This window comes from Martes martes (genome assembly GCF_963455335.1).
Source record: "Martes martes genome assembly, chromosome: 3".
Classification (NCBI taxonomy): domain Eukaryota; kingdom Metazoa; phylum Chordata; class Mammalia; order Carnivora; family Mustelidae; genus Martes; species Martes martes.
The window spans coordinates 59308387-59324081 of record NC_137890.1 but is presented as its reverse complement, the minus strand read 5'-3'; the positions used below and the strand labels follow the sequence as shown (position 1 = coordinate 59324081).

The 15695-nt window shown below is 36.5% G+C and overlaps 1 protein-coding gene across 1 annotated transcript in view; it reads right to left on the bottom strand.

Annotated features, from left to right (window-relative positions):
- The window catches only part of LOC308339396 (histone-lysine N-methyltransferase SETDB2), a 92345-nt gene that overhangs the window by 52377 nt on the left and 24273 nt on the right, over positions 1 to 15695 (bottom strand). The window contains exon 7 of the mRNA XM_080797999.1: positions 9151 to 9714. Coding sequence (XP_080654125.1) covers positions 9151 to 9714 — 564 coding nt within the window. The remainder of the gene's footprint in view (positions 1 to 9150; positions 9715 to 15695) is intronic.

The window sequence follows — 15695 nt, the reverse complement described above, 5'->3', positions numbered from 1 at the left end:
TACACTAGAGGGAATCAATAGATTAGGGGATGCAGAAGAACATATTAGCAATCTGGAGGATAGGGTAATGGAAACTACCCAAGCTGATTAATGACAAGATAACAGAATTTTTAAAAAGGAGGATAGGTTAAGGGACCTCTTTGACAGTATCAAGTGGACAAACATCTGAATTATAAACGTCCTGCAAGCAGAGGAGAGAAAGAGGTAGAAAACTTATTTGAAGAAGTAATAGCTGAGTATTTCCCTAACCTAGAGAAGGAAACAGACATCCGGATTGAGAAAGCACAGAAATTTCCAAACAAGATGAACCCGTAGAGATATACACCATGACATATAATAATTAAAATGTCAAAGATTAAGGATAGAATTTTAAAAGCAACAAGAGAGAAGCCACTAATAACATACAAAGGAAACCTAATAACACAATCAGCTGGTTTTTAGCAAAAACTTAAGAATAAAAAAAAATGCTTAAAGAATAAAATCCATAACCAAGAATATTCTATCTGGCAAGATTATCATTCAGAACTGAAGGAGAGAGAGATTTTCCCAGACAAACAAGTTAAAGGGTTTATCACTATCAAACTGACCTTTCAAGAAATTCTAAAGTGACTCCTTTAAGTGGAAAAGAAAAGGCCATTAGAGGAAAATTATGAAAGGGGACTCAAAAATTAAAAGATATAAAATATGACAACATAGATATAAAATGAGGGAGACGGAAGTAAAAATGAAGCTCATTTACAGTGTGTTCAAACTTGAGACCATGAGCTTAAAATAGACTGTTATACACTGAGGATGTTATATGTCACGATTTTATTTATTTTAGAGGGAGTGAGACAATGAGCACATGAGCTAATGAGTGTGGGGGGGAGGGGCAAAGGAACTGGGAGAAACAGATTCCCCATTGAGTAGGGAGACTGACGCGGGCTCGTTCCCAGGACCCTGAGAACACGACCTGAGCTGAAGGCAGTTGCTTAACTGACTAAGCCACCCAGGTACCCTAACGATGTTATATATAAACCTCGTGGTAACCACAAACCAAAAACCTATAACAGAGACACAAAAGAGAAAGAGAAAGAAAGCCAAGCCTAACTCTAAAGAAAGTAATCAACCGTAAGGAAAGAGAATAAGAGAAGAAAAAAGGAATGGAGAAGAACTACAAAAACAATTAACAAAATGGCAATAAGTACATGCCTATTAATAATTATGTTAAATACAAATGGACTAAATGCTTCAATCAAAAGATAAGACAGGTGCCTAGGTGGCCCAGTCAGTTAAGGATTAATTCTTGATTTTGGCTCAGATCATGGTCTCAGGATTGTGAGACTGAGCCCAAAGTACGGTTCTGTGCTGGGTATGGAGCCTGCTTAAGATACTCTCTCTCCCTCTCCCTCCGCTTCTGCCTCTGCCCCTCCCCTCCCTCTCTAAAAAAACAAAAACAAAAACAAAGCAAATTAAAAAAACCAAGACCCATCTATACGCAGCCTACAAGAAAGAGACTTACTACAAACCTAAAGATACATACAGACTGAAAGTGAAAAGATGGAAAAAGATATTCCAAGCAAATGGAAGTGAAAAACAAACAAACAAACAAACCTGCAGTAGCAATACGTGTATCAGACAGAATAGACTTCAAAACAAAGACTGTATTAAGAGACAAAGAAGTGCATTATATAATGACAAAGGGATGAATCTAACAACAGGATATAGCACTGTTCAGTATCTAAGCACCCAACACTGGAACACCTAAATGTATAAAGCAAATTTTAACAGATACCAGGGGAAAAACTAACAGTAATACAATAATAGTAGGGGACTTTAACATTTTCCTTACACTAATGGATAGGTCATCCAGGCAGAAAATTAGTAATGAAACAGTGTCTTTGAACAGTAGACTGGATGGACTTGAAATATACATACACAACACTCCAGCCAAAAACAACAGAATACACATTCTTTTGAAGTGCACATGGAACATTCCACGTGACAGATCATATATCCCAATAAATGAGTCTCAATAAACTTAAGACTGAAATCATATCAAGCATCTTTTCTGACAAAATGGAATGAAATCAGAAGTCAATTACAAGAAAAAAAGTGGAAAAACCATAAACATGTGGAGGCTAAACAACATGCTACTAGACAACAACCAATGGGCCAATGAAAAAATCAAAGAGAAAATTAAAAAACACCTCTAAGCAAATGAAACCAAATGGTCTAAAATCTTTGGCATGCAGCAAAAGCAGATTTAAGAGGGAAATATATAGTAACCTCAAAAAAATAAGAAAAATCTCAAGCAATCTAAACTTACACCTAAAGGAAGTAGAAAAAGAACAAGACCCAAAATTAGTAGAGGAAAGGAAATAAAAAAGATTAGAGCAGAAATAAATGTAATAGAGAACAAGGAAAAAAAAACAGAAAAGATCAACGAAACCAAGAGCCCGATCTTTTTTTTTTTTTTAAGATTTTATTTATTTATTTGACAGATAAAGATCACAAGTAGGCAGAGAGGCAGACAGAAAGAGGAGGAAGCAGGCTCCCTGATGAGCAGAGAGACCAATGCGGGGCTCGATTCCAGGACCCTGGGATCATGACCTGAGCCGAAGGCAGAGGCTTTAACCCACTGAGCCACCCAGGCGCCCCCAAGAGCCCGATCTTTGATAAGAAAAACAAAATTGATAAACCTTTAGTCAGATTCATCAAAAAAAAGGGAGAGAGGATTCAAATAAATAAAGTCAGAAATGAAAGCAGTTAAGTAATAACCGACACCACAGAAATACAAAGGATTATAAGAGATAAGAGATTACTATGAAAAATTACAAGCCAACAAATTAGACAATGTAGAAGAAATCGATAAATTGACAAACATAATTTTCCAGAAGTATCAAGAAAAAATAGAAAAAATGATTACTAGTAACAAAACTGAATTGGCAATCAAAAACTCCATTTAAAGAAGAGTTAATATTAAACATTTAAAGAAGAGTTAATAGCTATTCTCAAACTATTCCAAAAAATAAAAGAGGAAGGAAAACATCCAAATACATTCTATGAGGCCAGCATTATTTAGGTATCAAAACCAGATAAGGGTATTAGAAAAAAAGAAAACTACAGAGCAATGTAGCTAATGAACATATATGCAAAAATCCTCAACAAAAGATTAGCAAACCAAATTCAACAATATATTAAAAAGATCATTCACCATGGTCAAGTGGGATTTATTCCTGGATGCAAAGATGGCTCAATATATGCAATTAATCAGCATGATACTCCATATTACAAAAGGAAGGATAAAAATCATTGGATCATCTCAATAGATTCACAAAAGGCATTTGACAAAATTTAACATCATTTGTGACTGAAAAAACAAAAAAAAAAACCCCACTCTCAACACAGTGGGATTAGAGGGGTCATGCTTCAATATAATAAAGGCCATGAGTGAATAAATGACAAACCCACAGCTAACATCATACTCAAAGGTGTAAAACTGAGAGTTTTTCCTCTAAGATCAGGCACAAGACAAGGATGTCCATTCTCACCACTTTTATGCAACATAATACTGGAAGTCCTACCCACAGCAATCAGACAAGAAAAAGAAAGAAGAGGCACCCAAATTGGTAAGAAAGAAGTAGAATTGTCGTTATTTGCAGGTGACATGATACTATATACAGAAAACCCTAGAGATTCCACCAAAAAACTACTAGAACTGATAAATGAATTTAGTAAGGTTACAGGATACAAAATCCATGTAGAGAAATCTATTGCATTTTTCTACATGAAGCAATAGGAAGAGAAAATAAGAAAGCAATCTCATTTACAATTGCACGAAGATAGTAAAATACCTAAGAACAAAGTAAACCAAGATGAAAGATCTGTACCCTGAAAACTACTGATTAAATTGAAGAAGACACAAATAAATGGAAAGATATTCCATGCTCATGGCTTGGAAGAACAAATATTGTTAAAATGTCTATATTACCCAAAGCAATCTACAGATTTAATACAATCCATATTAAAACACCAACAGCATTCTTCACAGAGCAAATAATCCTAAAATTTGTATGGAACCACACACACACACACACACACACAAGCCAAACAAGCATGAAAAAGATCACAATTCCAGATTTCAAGTTATACTATAAAGCTATAGGAATCAAAACAGAATGGTACTGGCACAAAAACAGACACACAGATCAACAGAATAGGATAAAAAGCCCAGTAACAAACCCATTATTATATGGTCAACCAACATTTTGAAAAAAGAGACAAGAATACGCAATGGGAAAAAAGACAGTCTCTTCAACAAATGGTGCCAGGAAAACATGACAGCTACATGCAAAAGAATGAAATTGGACCACTTTCTCACACCATACATAAAAAATAAACTTAAAATGGATTAAGGACCTAAATATGGGGCCTGAAACCAAAAAACTCCTAAAAGAGAGTTTTAGCACAGGCAGCAATTTCTCTGACATTGGCTGAAGCGGTATTTTTCTAGATATGTCTCCTGAGGCACGGGAAATAAAAGCAAAAAATAAACTTTTGGGACTACACCAAAATAAAAAGCTTCTGTACAGCAAAGGAAACCATCAACAAAACTAAAAGACAACCTACTAAATGAGAGAAGATATTTGCAAAGGACATATCCAGTAAAGGGTTACTATCCAAAATATATTAAAAAATTATACAACACCTAAAAAAGCAAATAATAATCCAATTTAGAAATGGGCAGAAGACGTGAACAGACATTTTTCCAAAGAAGACACCCAGATGGCCAACAAACACATGAAATGATGCTCAACATCACTCATCATCAGGGAAATGCAGATCAAGACTACAATGAGATATCACCTCACACCTATCAGAATATTTAGTATTCCGAAGAAATAACAAGTGTTGGTAAGGATGTGGAGAAAAACACTATATATACACTGTATATATCATCTCTAAAAATAAAACATTACAGATAAAACTAAACTTTCAAGAGGTTTGGTGCTGCATCCTTTATACTTTTACATGTGTATGTACCTACAAACAAAATATTGTACTGTTTTTAAAAATTCACTATAGTTATTATCCTACAATTTGCCTTTTTCATTCAAAATGTTTTTGAGGCTCATCTGTGCTATATACAAATCTATTTAATTCCTTTTAACTTTTTGATAGCATTTGGATAAGCGATTAAGTTGCTTAATGAAGTTGCTTGGTATACAATTAAGTTGTTTCTAGTTTTCAAATATTACAAACAATACTGCAATTAACAGCTTTTTCTTATGCATGTGTGTAAGCATATCTAGAGTAGGATCTCTCAAATATTTCTGACTATGGACCAACAGTAAGAAATACATTTTCTTCATGATCCTATATAGTCATACAAATATATTTCTCTATGTATATGTATAAACTGAAACAATGGCATGAAATTTTACCTTTGTGTGTGATGTACTTAGGTAGTTTCTTTTTAAAAAATATTTTATTGTTTTTACTTATTTATTTTTTTAAGATTTATTTATTTTAGAGAGAGAGAGAGAGAGCGAGCGAGCAAGTATGAGTGGGAGAGGGAGAAGGAGAGGAAACTGAAACAGACCCAGTGCCAAGCATGGGGCCCAAAGCAGGGCTCAATCCCACAACCCCAAGATCAAGACCTGAGGCTGAAACCAAGAGTCAGACACACTTAACTGACTGAGCCACCCTGGCACCCCTAAAGATTTTTTTTTTTTTAAGATTTTGTTTAGTTATTTGACAGACTGAGAGAGAGAGAGAGAGCGAGCGAGCGCAAGCAAGCAAGCACAAGCAGGGGGAGCAGCAGAGGCAGAGGGAGAAGGAGGCTCTCCACTGAGCAGGCAGCCCAATGTTGGGCTCCATCCCAGGGCCCTGGGATCATGACCTAAGCTGAAGGCAGACGCTTAAACAACTGAATCACTCAAGTGCCCCAAGATTTTATTTTTAAGCAATTTCTACACCAAACATGGGCTCAAATTTAACCCTGAAATCAAGAGTAGCACAATCTACTGACTAAGCCAGCCAGGACCCCCTTGGGTATTTTCTTTACTATTTACATTTTAAAAATGCTAGTTACATTCGCTTTAATGATTTTACCTCCCACTGTTTTCCAATCTACAGATTGTAGATTGGAAAACAATGCTCTAGATATACTTAAAAGTACTATTGCTGGAAAATATGAATGCATGTCCTCAATGGCTATGTAATTGTTTGAACATCACCCTGTCAAATGACTGGTCTGGCTTGGTATAGAATTCTGGTTTTACATTTATTTTCCTTTGGCATTTTAAGCTAATCTGCCTCTGTTTTTGTCTTTATTTCTGATGAGAACTGTGTTGTTAGTCAATTTTTTTTGACAGTGTTTGAATATATTCTTTACCGTAGACACTTTTAAAATTTCCAGCTATTAGCTCTTTGAATGTTGCTCTTTTCTTCTTCTCAGATATATTCTGGGGTTTCTCATTTTATCCTTCACAGTTTTTAATCTGTAAATTGTCTTCCTCAAGTCTTCATCTTTTTTCATTCTGAAAGATCTCTTTCATTTTGTCTTGCAACTCACTAGTGCTTTCTAATTATTCTCCAGCTATATGAGGTCTACCACTGAGTCCATCTATTTAGTTTTTTTATTTCTGTGACCACATGTTTTATTTCCCACATTTCCAAATTTTTTTTTTTTTTATATATATACACCTTTCCCTGGCCCCCAAATAGCCTTCACTTATTTCATGGATGTTAACATTTTAATCTCTCTGAACATTTTAAACATATCTATTTTAAAGTCTCTTTTTGGGGGCGCCTGGGTGGCTCAGTGGGTTAAAGCCTCTGCTTTCGGCTCAGGTCATGATCCCAGGGTCCTGGGATCTAGCCCCGCATCGGGCTCTCTGCTCAGCAGGGAGCCTGCTTCCTCCTCTCTCTCTGCCTGACTCTCTGCCTACTTGTGATCTCTGTCTGTCAAATAACTAAATAAAATTAAAAAAAAATTTTTTTTTAAAAAGTCTCTTTTTGGGGTGCTTGGGTGGTTCAGTCAGTTGAGCAACTGACTCTTGAATTCAGCTTGGGTCATGATCTTAGGGTTGTGAGATTCAGCTCCATGTTAGGCCTGCACTCAGTAGAGTTTGCTTGCCCTTCCCTCTCTGCTCTCCTATGCTCTTTCTTGCTCTCTCTCTCTCAAATAAATAAAATCTTTTAAAAAATAAAGTCTCTTTTAATCATATTTATTTTGGATTCTTCATGTGTGAACGCTACCATTTGTTGGGACTCATGCTGCCTTCATGGTCCTACACATCTTTGTGTGCTACTGAAATCCTACCTTTCTATGGGGTTTACTCCTGGGTGCTCCTTTATGTTGACTCCCTTCCTCATTGCTCTGGCTGTGACTATGGGTTTCACTGCTCTAAAACCAGTTAGCCCATTCTAGGCTATGTGAGATAATTAGCTTACTTCCCAGTCCTGTAGAGGTCCCTGCCTGTTTCCATCCCTTGGAGAACTCAGTGCCCACTCTGTGCCATGCATGGGACATGTTTAATTCTCATTCCTGTAAGAGTTAAAATCCCTAGCCACAGTGCTTGTGTCATTTCCAGATCCCAGCAGGTTTCAGCTCAGCCTTTGCTTTTGTGATTTCTGTTGTAGTTTCTGACATATAGATGAAAATATGTATAACGGTGGTACATGTTATATAAAGGTTAGTGTCTACAGTGTTAAAGCAAAAATCATATAGAGTTGGGGTGCCTGGGTGGTTTAAATGTCTGACTCTCAATTTTGGCTCAGGTTATGATCTTATGAGATCAAGCCCCACATTAGGCATCCCACATTAGGCTCCACACAGGGTGTGAGATTCTCTCTCTTCTCTTCTTCTCTCCCTCTCAAATAAAATTTTTCTCTCAGATAAATTTTTTTTTTTAAGATTTTATTTCTTTATTTGACAGAGGGAGAGATCACAAGTAGGCAGAGAGGCAGGCAGAGAGAGGCTCCCTCTTGAGCAGAGAGCCCGATGCGGAACTCGATCCCAGGACCCTGGGATCATGACCTCAGCTGAAGGCAGAGGCTTTAACCCCCTGAGCCACCCAGGCGCCCCTCTCAGATAAATGTTTATAAAAAATCATATATAGTCAAGTTTCTTAAAAAAAAATCTTACAAACTGACCATTAAGTAAACATTGTGTAACAGTTTTTTTCTCTAGCACTGAGAGACTGGGCTTGGCCACATGTCAATTATATTTAGACAAAATATTAAAACAAAACAAAACAAAAAAACCCCTTATTTTAAAACAGAATAAAACCTGACACTGTGAGAGACTTGCTCTATGACAGGCCTAAAGGAACTGAGCAAAATTGAGGTAACAGATTTATATATCGCCTCTCATACTTCAATTGACTGAGATGGTGAAACTATTGTCTATATTATTTAAATTATTTCTTTTTCTCCTTCTTTTTCTTTTGCCTACTACAGGTAGCTAAATTTGCATTAAATTAAATGTATATAATAGAACTCCACTCCATATATGCCTACCTACATGTATCTCACATACCCTTAAAATAAAAATTTCAAATTCTTACTATATTAGAACATGTTTTTTTAGTGGAATGCCAATGTTATGAGAATATGAATTATAAGCACCTCTGACTTTATAAAGAAGTAGCAAGGAAATATTTGTAAAAGTAAAATAAGACATATAACAAAATGGTAAAGAGCATGGGTTCAAACACTGACTCTTTAGTTTGTTTACCCTATGACCTTAAAATTGGCTTCTCAACTTTCTCATTTATAACACAGAAGTAATATTACCTACTTCACAGAGTTTTGTGAGGATTACAGAAAAAACTATACGTAAAGTACTTGTGTAACAAGTGTATCTGTAACACTGTAAGTATCTGGCACTGCTACATGGCATTAGCTAGACTTGTTGCTATTATGATTATGGTACTAGATTAAAGGAAATACTCATCTTTGGAAGAAATAACTTTCAAATTACTATAATATTTGGAAAAGAGTTCTCTTTTCTATTGCTAGTGATAGAGATTTTTTTCCATTTTAGATTCCTAGTGAACGGAGTTTAGACTGACAAACAGACAAACTGATACAGAGCAAGACTTCCTGACAAGTACCCCTACATTAGGAAGACTTTTTGAAATGTCATGTTTTTCTACTCACATGTCTATGCAGCCCTCAGAACAGTCACACGAATCAGTAAGCATGTTGGTAAAGCTGTTTAGGTAATATGCACGTGGCCACATAGTCCTTCTGTACTTAAACTGTGGAAGCTTTCTATTGTCAATCTCATTACAGAAAGAAATGGGTACCGATTCCACTCCATTGCTAATATCCACATCAGAAACAATTTCTTCTTGTTTTGGGTAATTCCGAGTCAACTGAACATAGGTATTGAAAGAAAAGTTATCTGTAAACAAAAAGTTACACTCTGTCTCAAGCAGGTAACGGAAAACTTCTTCGACGTTTCGTAGACTCCTTCCACAAGGGGTTTTATAACTCACGTGGAGTGCTGAAGAATGAGAGTTTGTCTTTGCATGTCGTCTTTGGAAATGGCATTTGATTGGTAGCTGCAGAGGGTTTTCTCCCTTGAAGGTTAGTGGTACTTTCATTAGACAAGTTCGAGAGCAATCATGACTTCGGTAAGATAGATTCAAAGATGATTTCTTTTCTCTGATGTATGCAACTTTATTTGCCAAAGGAGGAATTTCCTGATTTTTTGTGGATCTGTTTAAAATTAATTACTCATTAGTATCTCAAATATATGTAATTCCCCATTTTTAAAAAACAATGCACACTAAGGTATAAATTAATTCCTATTTTTTTTAGATATCACTAAAACAAGCCAGACTCTGATATAAACATTTTACTTATCATGTTCTGTAACCATATAAAAAGTTACACCTCAAGGGTTTTTTCCCTTCTGGACACCAAATATATGGTGTCTTTTTCCAGCTCCACCTCTTCAACTGAGTGTGCAATAATTCAGTTCAGTTCTGACACTATGTGCCTAGAGCCAGCCTCAGATACCAGAAGTTAAAGGCCTCAGTCCCAACAAGACTGTCCCCACTTCAGATGCCAAACATAAGTTCCAGGCCACCTAAACCTCTGACCAACTCGGGTTTCCACATGCCCTCCTCAGGTTTGATAATTTGCTAGAAAGATTCATTTTAATTACTATTACAGTAATATTACTATGTTTTAATAACTATTACCAGTTTGTAATAAAAGATACAGCTTAGGGATAGCCAAATTTAAGACGTACATAGAGCAAGGGAAGTGGGAAGGGGCATGGAGCTGGCCTACCCTCTCCATGTGTGCTACCCTTCCAACACCTCAAAGCCTTCAACTAGGAAGCTTATAGAACGCTGTCCACTTAGAGGTTTTTATGGAGACTTCACTATGTAAGCACCACTGATTAAATCATTTGTCACTGGAGATTATCTGAATCTCCAGCCCTTCGCCTCACTGGGGGCTGGTAGGTAGGACTGAAAGTTTCATTCATTCATTCATTCATTCTTCTTCTTCTTCTTTTTTTTTTTTTTTAAGATTTTATTTATTTACTTGAGAGAGAGAGAGAAAGCATGAGAGGGGAGAGGGTCAGAGGGAGAAGCAGACTCCCTGCTAAGCAGGGAGTCTGATGCCAGACTTGATCCCAAGCCTCCAGGATCATGACCTGAGCCAAAGGCAGTCGCTTAAGCAACTGAGCCACCCAGGCGCCCAAGTTTCAAGCTTCTAGTGGAGGTTTAATTTTTCGTGACCAGCCTCCACCCTAAAGCTAACTGGGAGCCCATTACCAAGTCATTTCATTAGCATGCCAAAGACACTCATTCTTCAGGAAATTCCAAAAGTATTAGAAGCTAAATGAGCGACCAGGACAAAGACCAAATATTCTTCCTATTATACCACCACCTAATTACAGAATATCCCCAGAAAGTTGTGATTATAGCTGTAACTCTGTGCTACAGCACCTACCATTTAAAACATGCACTTTGAGGAATGTTACTTCTTCAGGCATGCTTGATTAGAAATTCTTGCTTGTAAAAAACAGGAAGGGCTAGCTAAAAAACAAAACAAAACAAAACTAATTCATCAAGAATCCTGCAATAATTATGCCAACTGGATTTCTTCTGTAATGTGTATTCCACCTGGCCTCATACTGACATATATGAAAATGATCAGCTGACACAAGAAAACAGGTTACCGATTTTAAGAAAAAAAAATCTGTGAGAAGATTCCATGTGTACAGAACTCGAGATTTAATCTTTCATAAAGTACCTAAGTTTTGTTTTACCTAATATTTTCTATCTTTAGGTATCTGTTATTTATCATAAAAGTTATATAGGTATTTTAGAGATATTTTTATGCTCACTATATCAAGCAGCACCATCAATAACTCTCTGCATTGATAGAAATGGTCCGTACCTGTGATGCTCAATTTCATAGCCCCGCTAGCCACATGTGGCTATTGAGAACTTTAAATGTGGCTAATGTAACCAGAAAACTGGTTTTTAAATTTAATTTTGATCAATTCAAATTTAAATTTTATTCAAATAATTCAAATTTAAAGTCACATGTAGCTAGTGGCTACTCTATTGAATGGACTGATATGAGGTTCTCCATCCCTTTTCCAGCTATATAGCCCTCCTCTGCATAAATTCCACAATTTATTTAACTAGTCTTCTATTGTTTCCAATCTTTTGCTATCACAAATCATGAAGTAATGAATAACCTTGTATATAACAATTTCAAACATGTAAAGATAACACTTCAGAATATGTTTCCAGAAGTGGGAGTACTAGGTCAAGGGTAAATGAATTAGTAATTTTGTTAATATTGCCAAACTGGGGGTGCCTGGGTGGCTCAGCAGGTTAGGCCTCTGCCTTCGGCTCGGGTCATGGTCTCAGGGTCCTGGGATCGAGCCCCGCGTTGGGTTCTCTGCTCGGCGGGGAATCTGCTTCTCCCTTTCTCTCTGCCTGCCTCTCTGCCTACTTGTGATTTCTCTCTCTCTGTCAAATAAATAAATAAAATCTTAAAAAAAAAAAAAGATTGCCAAACTGTTCTCCACAGGGTCAGTCCTTCCAGCAATTTATAAGTGCTTGCTTTTGTAGAGCCTCATCAATCAATGGCTCCTGATGCTCTGGAATGTCCCACAATATAATACGTGAAAGGATGTACTGTATTTATAAATCTTTTAATGATAAAAATATTTGTTTCCAATTTTCCTATAGGTCACTACTTTGATGAACATCCTCATACATATCCTTGACCAAATTTCTGATTATTACCGTACGATACATCCTTTAAGATGAATTACTGAGTAACAAGAATACACATTTTAAAATAACATCTTATAGGGGTGCCTGGGTGGCTCAGTGGGTTAAAGCCTCTGCCTTTGGCTCAGGTCATGATCCCAGGGTCCTGGGATAGAGTCTGCATCGGGTTCTCTGCTCAGCAGGGAGCCTGCTTCCTCCTCTCTCTCTGCCTGCTTCTCTGCCTACTGGTGATCTCTGTCAAATAAATAAATAAAATCTTTTTAATAAATAAATAAATAAATAAAATAACCTCTTATTAATAAAACTTGCAAACTTATATATAGCTGTGTATTTTTCTCATTAAAAGAAAAAAAAAACCCTGCTATATTGGACCCCCACGTACTTGTAAGCACTGTAGAACTCTCAGCACACAATGTCTCTATCCAAACCGGTGCGCTAAGTCAACCAAACTCTAGCAAGGCTTTTAACAGCATAAGGCCATGTCTCTAGGAGGACCCAAGTCTCCCAAGGAAGTGCTACCTGAGAAAGCTCAAGGCTGTCAGGAGAGTTTAAGGTTTCTTCTAGCCAACACCTGAAGATAAGCCCCTCCACCTTTTTTAAGAGCATTTACTAAAAAGGGCTTACAATTGTGAATCTTTCCTCCATTCCTCAAAGATGTGTATTTAATTCCTACAACTCAGGAGTATGTTTCTCCAGGTCCTGAAGGCCCTTTCCTTGAAAGTTAATTGTCCGGAAGCATAGGGCCTCTGTCTGCCAGTCTCTGTGGGAGGATAACTTTGATGATTTTCAGTTAGCACATACAGCTGGCCTCAGAGGCATTCACACTGACTCTGTAATTTTTCACTTGAGCTCCCCTCTTCCTCTATCTCTACTGCCTCATTCACCTCTAAAACACCAGTCACCCCAGCACAAATTTGAATGGAGCTCAGCTTTTCCCCTACTGTCAGTAGTGACTGAATAAAACCAGTTTCATCACTTTAATGTCTGGTTTTGTTTATCTTTGACACTTGTTACCAAAGTTCTACTATCAACATGTTGCCTGTTTTACTTCTATTCTTCCTCCTTTTGCCCCACACTAGAATATGCTGAAGTATTTTAAAGCAAATCCTAAACATTACCTGAAATAATTTAGTATGTGTAACTAACAAGGCTTTTAAAAAAACAATCTCAATGACTCATCTTCACATTTTGGTTTCGGTTGTTTGAAATAGAATTCAAAAAGTCCCACACACTTTATTTGATTCAGATGTCTTTTCGCCTCTAATCTTATGGCAATATCCCCTCCCTCTTCATTTTATGACATTTATTTGTTGAAGTTTAATAAATTGTGTTATTTGTCCTATAGCATTTCCCCCACTCCAGAATTTGGTTGATGCTTTCCTTGTGGTGGTGTCACTTAACTCATCCCTCTGTCCCTCTATTTGGTAAATCAGTAGTCAGTTCTAGAAGCTTGATTAGATTTAAGCTCTTAGGCTTGGGAGGGGTTGTTCTAGATTTTTCTTTCACTTAATAGTTTTGTTATTCACTCATGATCACTGTCTAGGCCAATGCTACTCAAGGTGTGGTGGTGTCAGTCCCTAGTGGTTTGCTACCAATTCACAAGTACAAAAATGCAAAGACGCAAAAGTTTAGAAACTTTTACAGCAATTTAACATTGCTGGAACATCTCATTGCATGTATTTCTCAAAAAATTTGGAGTTTCAAACAAAACAAAAAACCTGTGCTTATCACCATTAATTTGACAGCACTGGCCTAATTTCTTTGGGGATGGGGGACGTTGTAAAAATAACAATTTTCTAATTCTACCATTTCTACTGCATTTTCTGGCTGGAATTCTTTGATAAAGAAGAGATTTTCCTCATCAACTCTTGGGTTATCTGAAATACAGTGAATATAGGAGAAGCAGGATAAATGCTTGATTATTTAACTTTATTTACTAGAATTCAGAACGGTAAGTTCTATCCTAGCAACTACCAAAGTGACTGATTCTTTAAAATGTTATCAGGAACTCATGGATTTTTACATATTTAATGTGTTTAAATCAATCACAGTGATTATTCCTTTAGACATTCAAATTGTGTGATTTTTGGCCAGTGGGAGCTCCTCCAACTTTGCTCCTACATCTTTCTAACACACTTGGTAGTCTTTGATAGCTTTCTTTGCTTTCTGTCCTAAGTCATCTCAGGTCTAGAATCAGCCATTCTTCCAAAGCCATTCCTGCTTAATGAGAAATAACATTTAGAGATCACAATCATGGTGCTAGGAGGTACACACATTTTAACCCATACAAACTACAGACTCTTTTCAAAAAGGCTGGACCAGGGGCGCCTGGGTGGCTCAATGGGTTAAAACCTCTGCCTTCGGCTCAGGTCATGATCCCAGGGTCCTGGGATCGAGCCCCATATTGGGTTCTCTGCTCAGTGGGGAGCCTGCTTCCTCCTCTCTCTGCCTGCCTCTCTGCCTACTTGTGATCTCTGTCAAATAAATAAAATCTTAAAAAAAAAAAAGGCTGGACCAATTAATACCATATGAATGTTGATATAATTATTATTTTAAAATTTTTAACCAATCTGATTAATGAAAAACAGTACTTTATTACCTCCTTAATGTTTTTCTCTAAGTAACAGAGAATTTGAATATTTTATGTTTACTGGTCTTTTTTTTCCCCCTTTGGTTAACTATTCATATGCTTTGTCCAATTTCCTATTAGGGGTTTATTTGTTCACTCACTCATTCATTCTTCCACCAGATTTCTTGAGTGCCTGCTATACACTGGGTGCTATGGAAACAATTATGAGAGCTCTATGATCTCAAGGAGCTTACATTTTAGGCAGACAACTAAGTATCTAAAATAAAGTGTAAATAATGTTATGAATAAAGCCATGATAACATAACGTCATGAGAAGACATCTAATCTTTATTATTATTTTTTAATTTTTATTAGGACTCTAATTTTATAATTAATTTTTCCATGAGCTGGGAGTCCAGTTTCATCTGGAATTTATTCTGATGTACTATGAAGATCTAACCTAAATTTTCCAAATGATATCCAATTGTTCCTGAGTCATTTACTGAATAGGTCTTCTACTGTTTAACTTTTGACTTACTAACTTAATCATAGCCTACATTCTTATAAATACATGAAATGTTCTATTATTTCTAGGCTTATTCTGTCTCCTAATGCAACTGTTACCAATTGATGCAAACCAATACCAATGTGGTTTTTTCCCCATAGGTTGATGGAACATTTTGAGGTTTATCAGGGGAAGTCCTCTGTCACTATTTTTCCTTTTGAACATGTTCTGCTTTCTGATTTTTTACCTTTTGAGATTAAATTTATAGTATTTGGCAACTTAAAAAAACCCAAGTGACTGGATTTCATAGTAGATTAAATCTATAAATTTATTTGGAAAGAATTAACAGTTTTGTTAT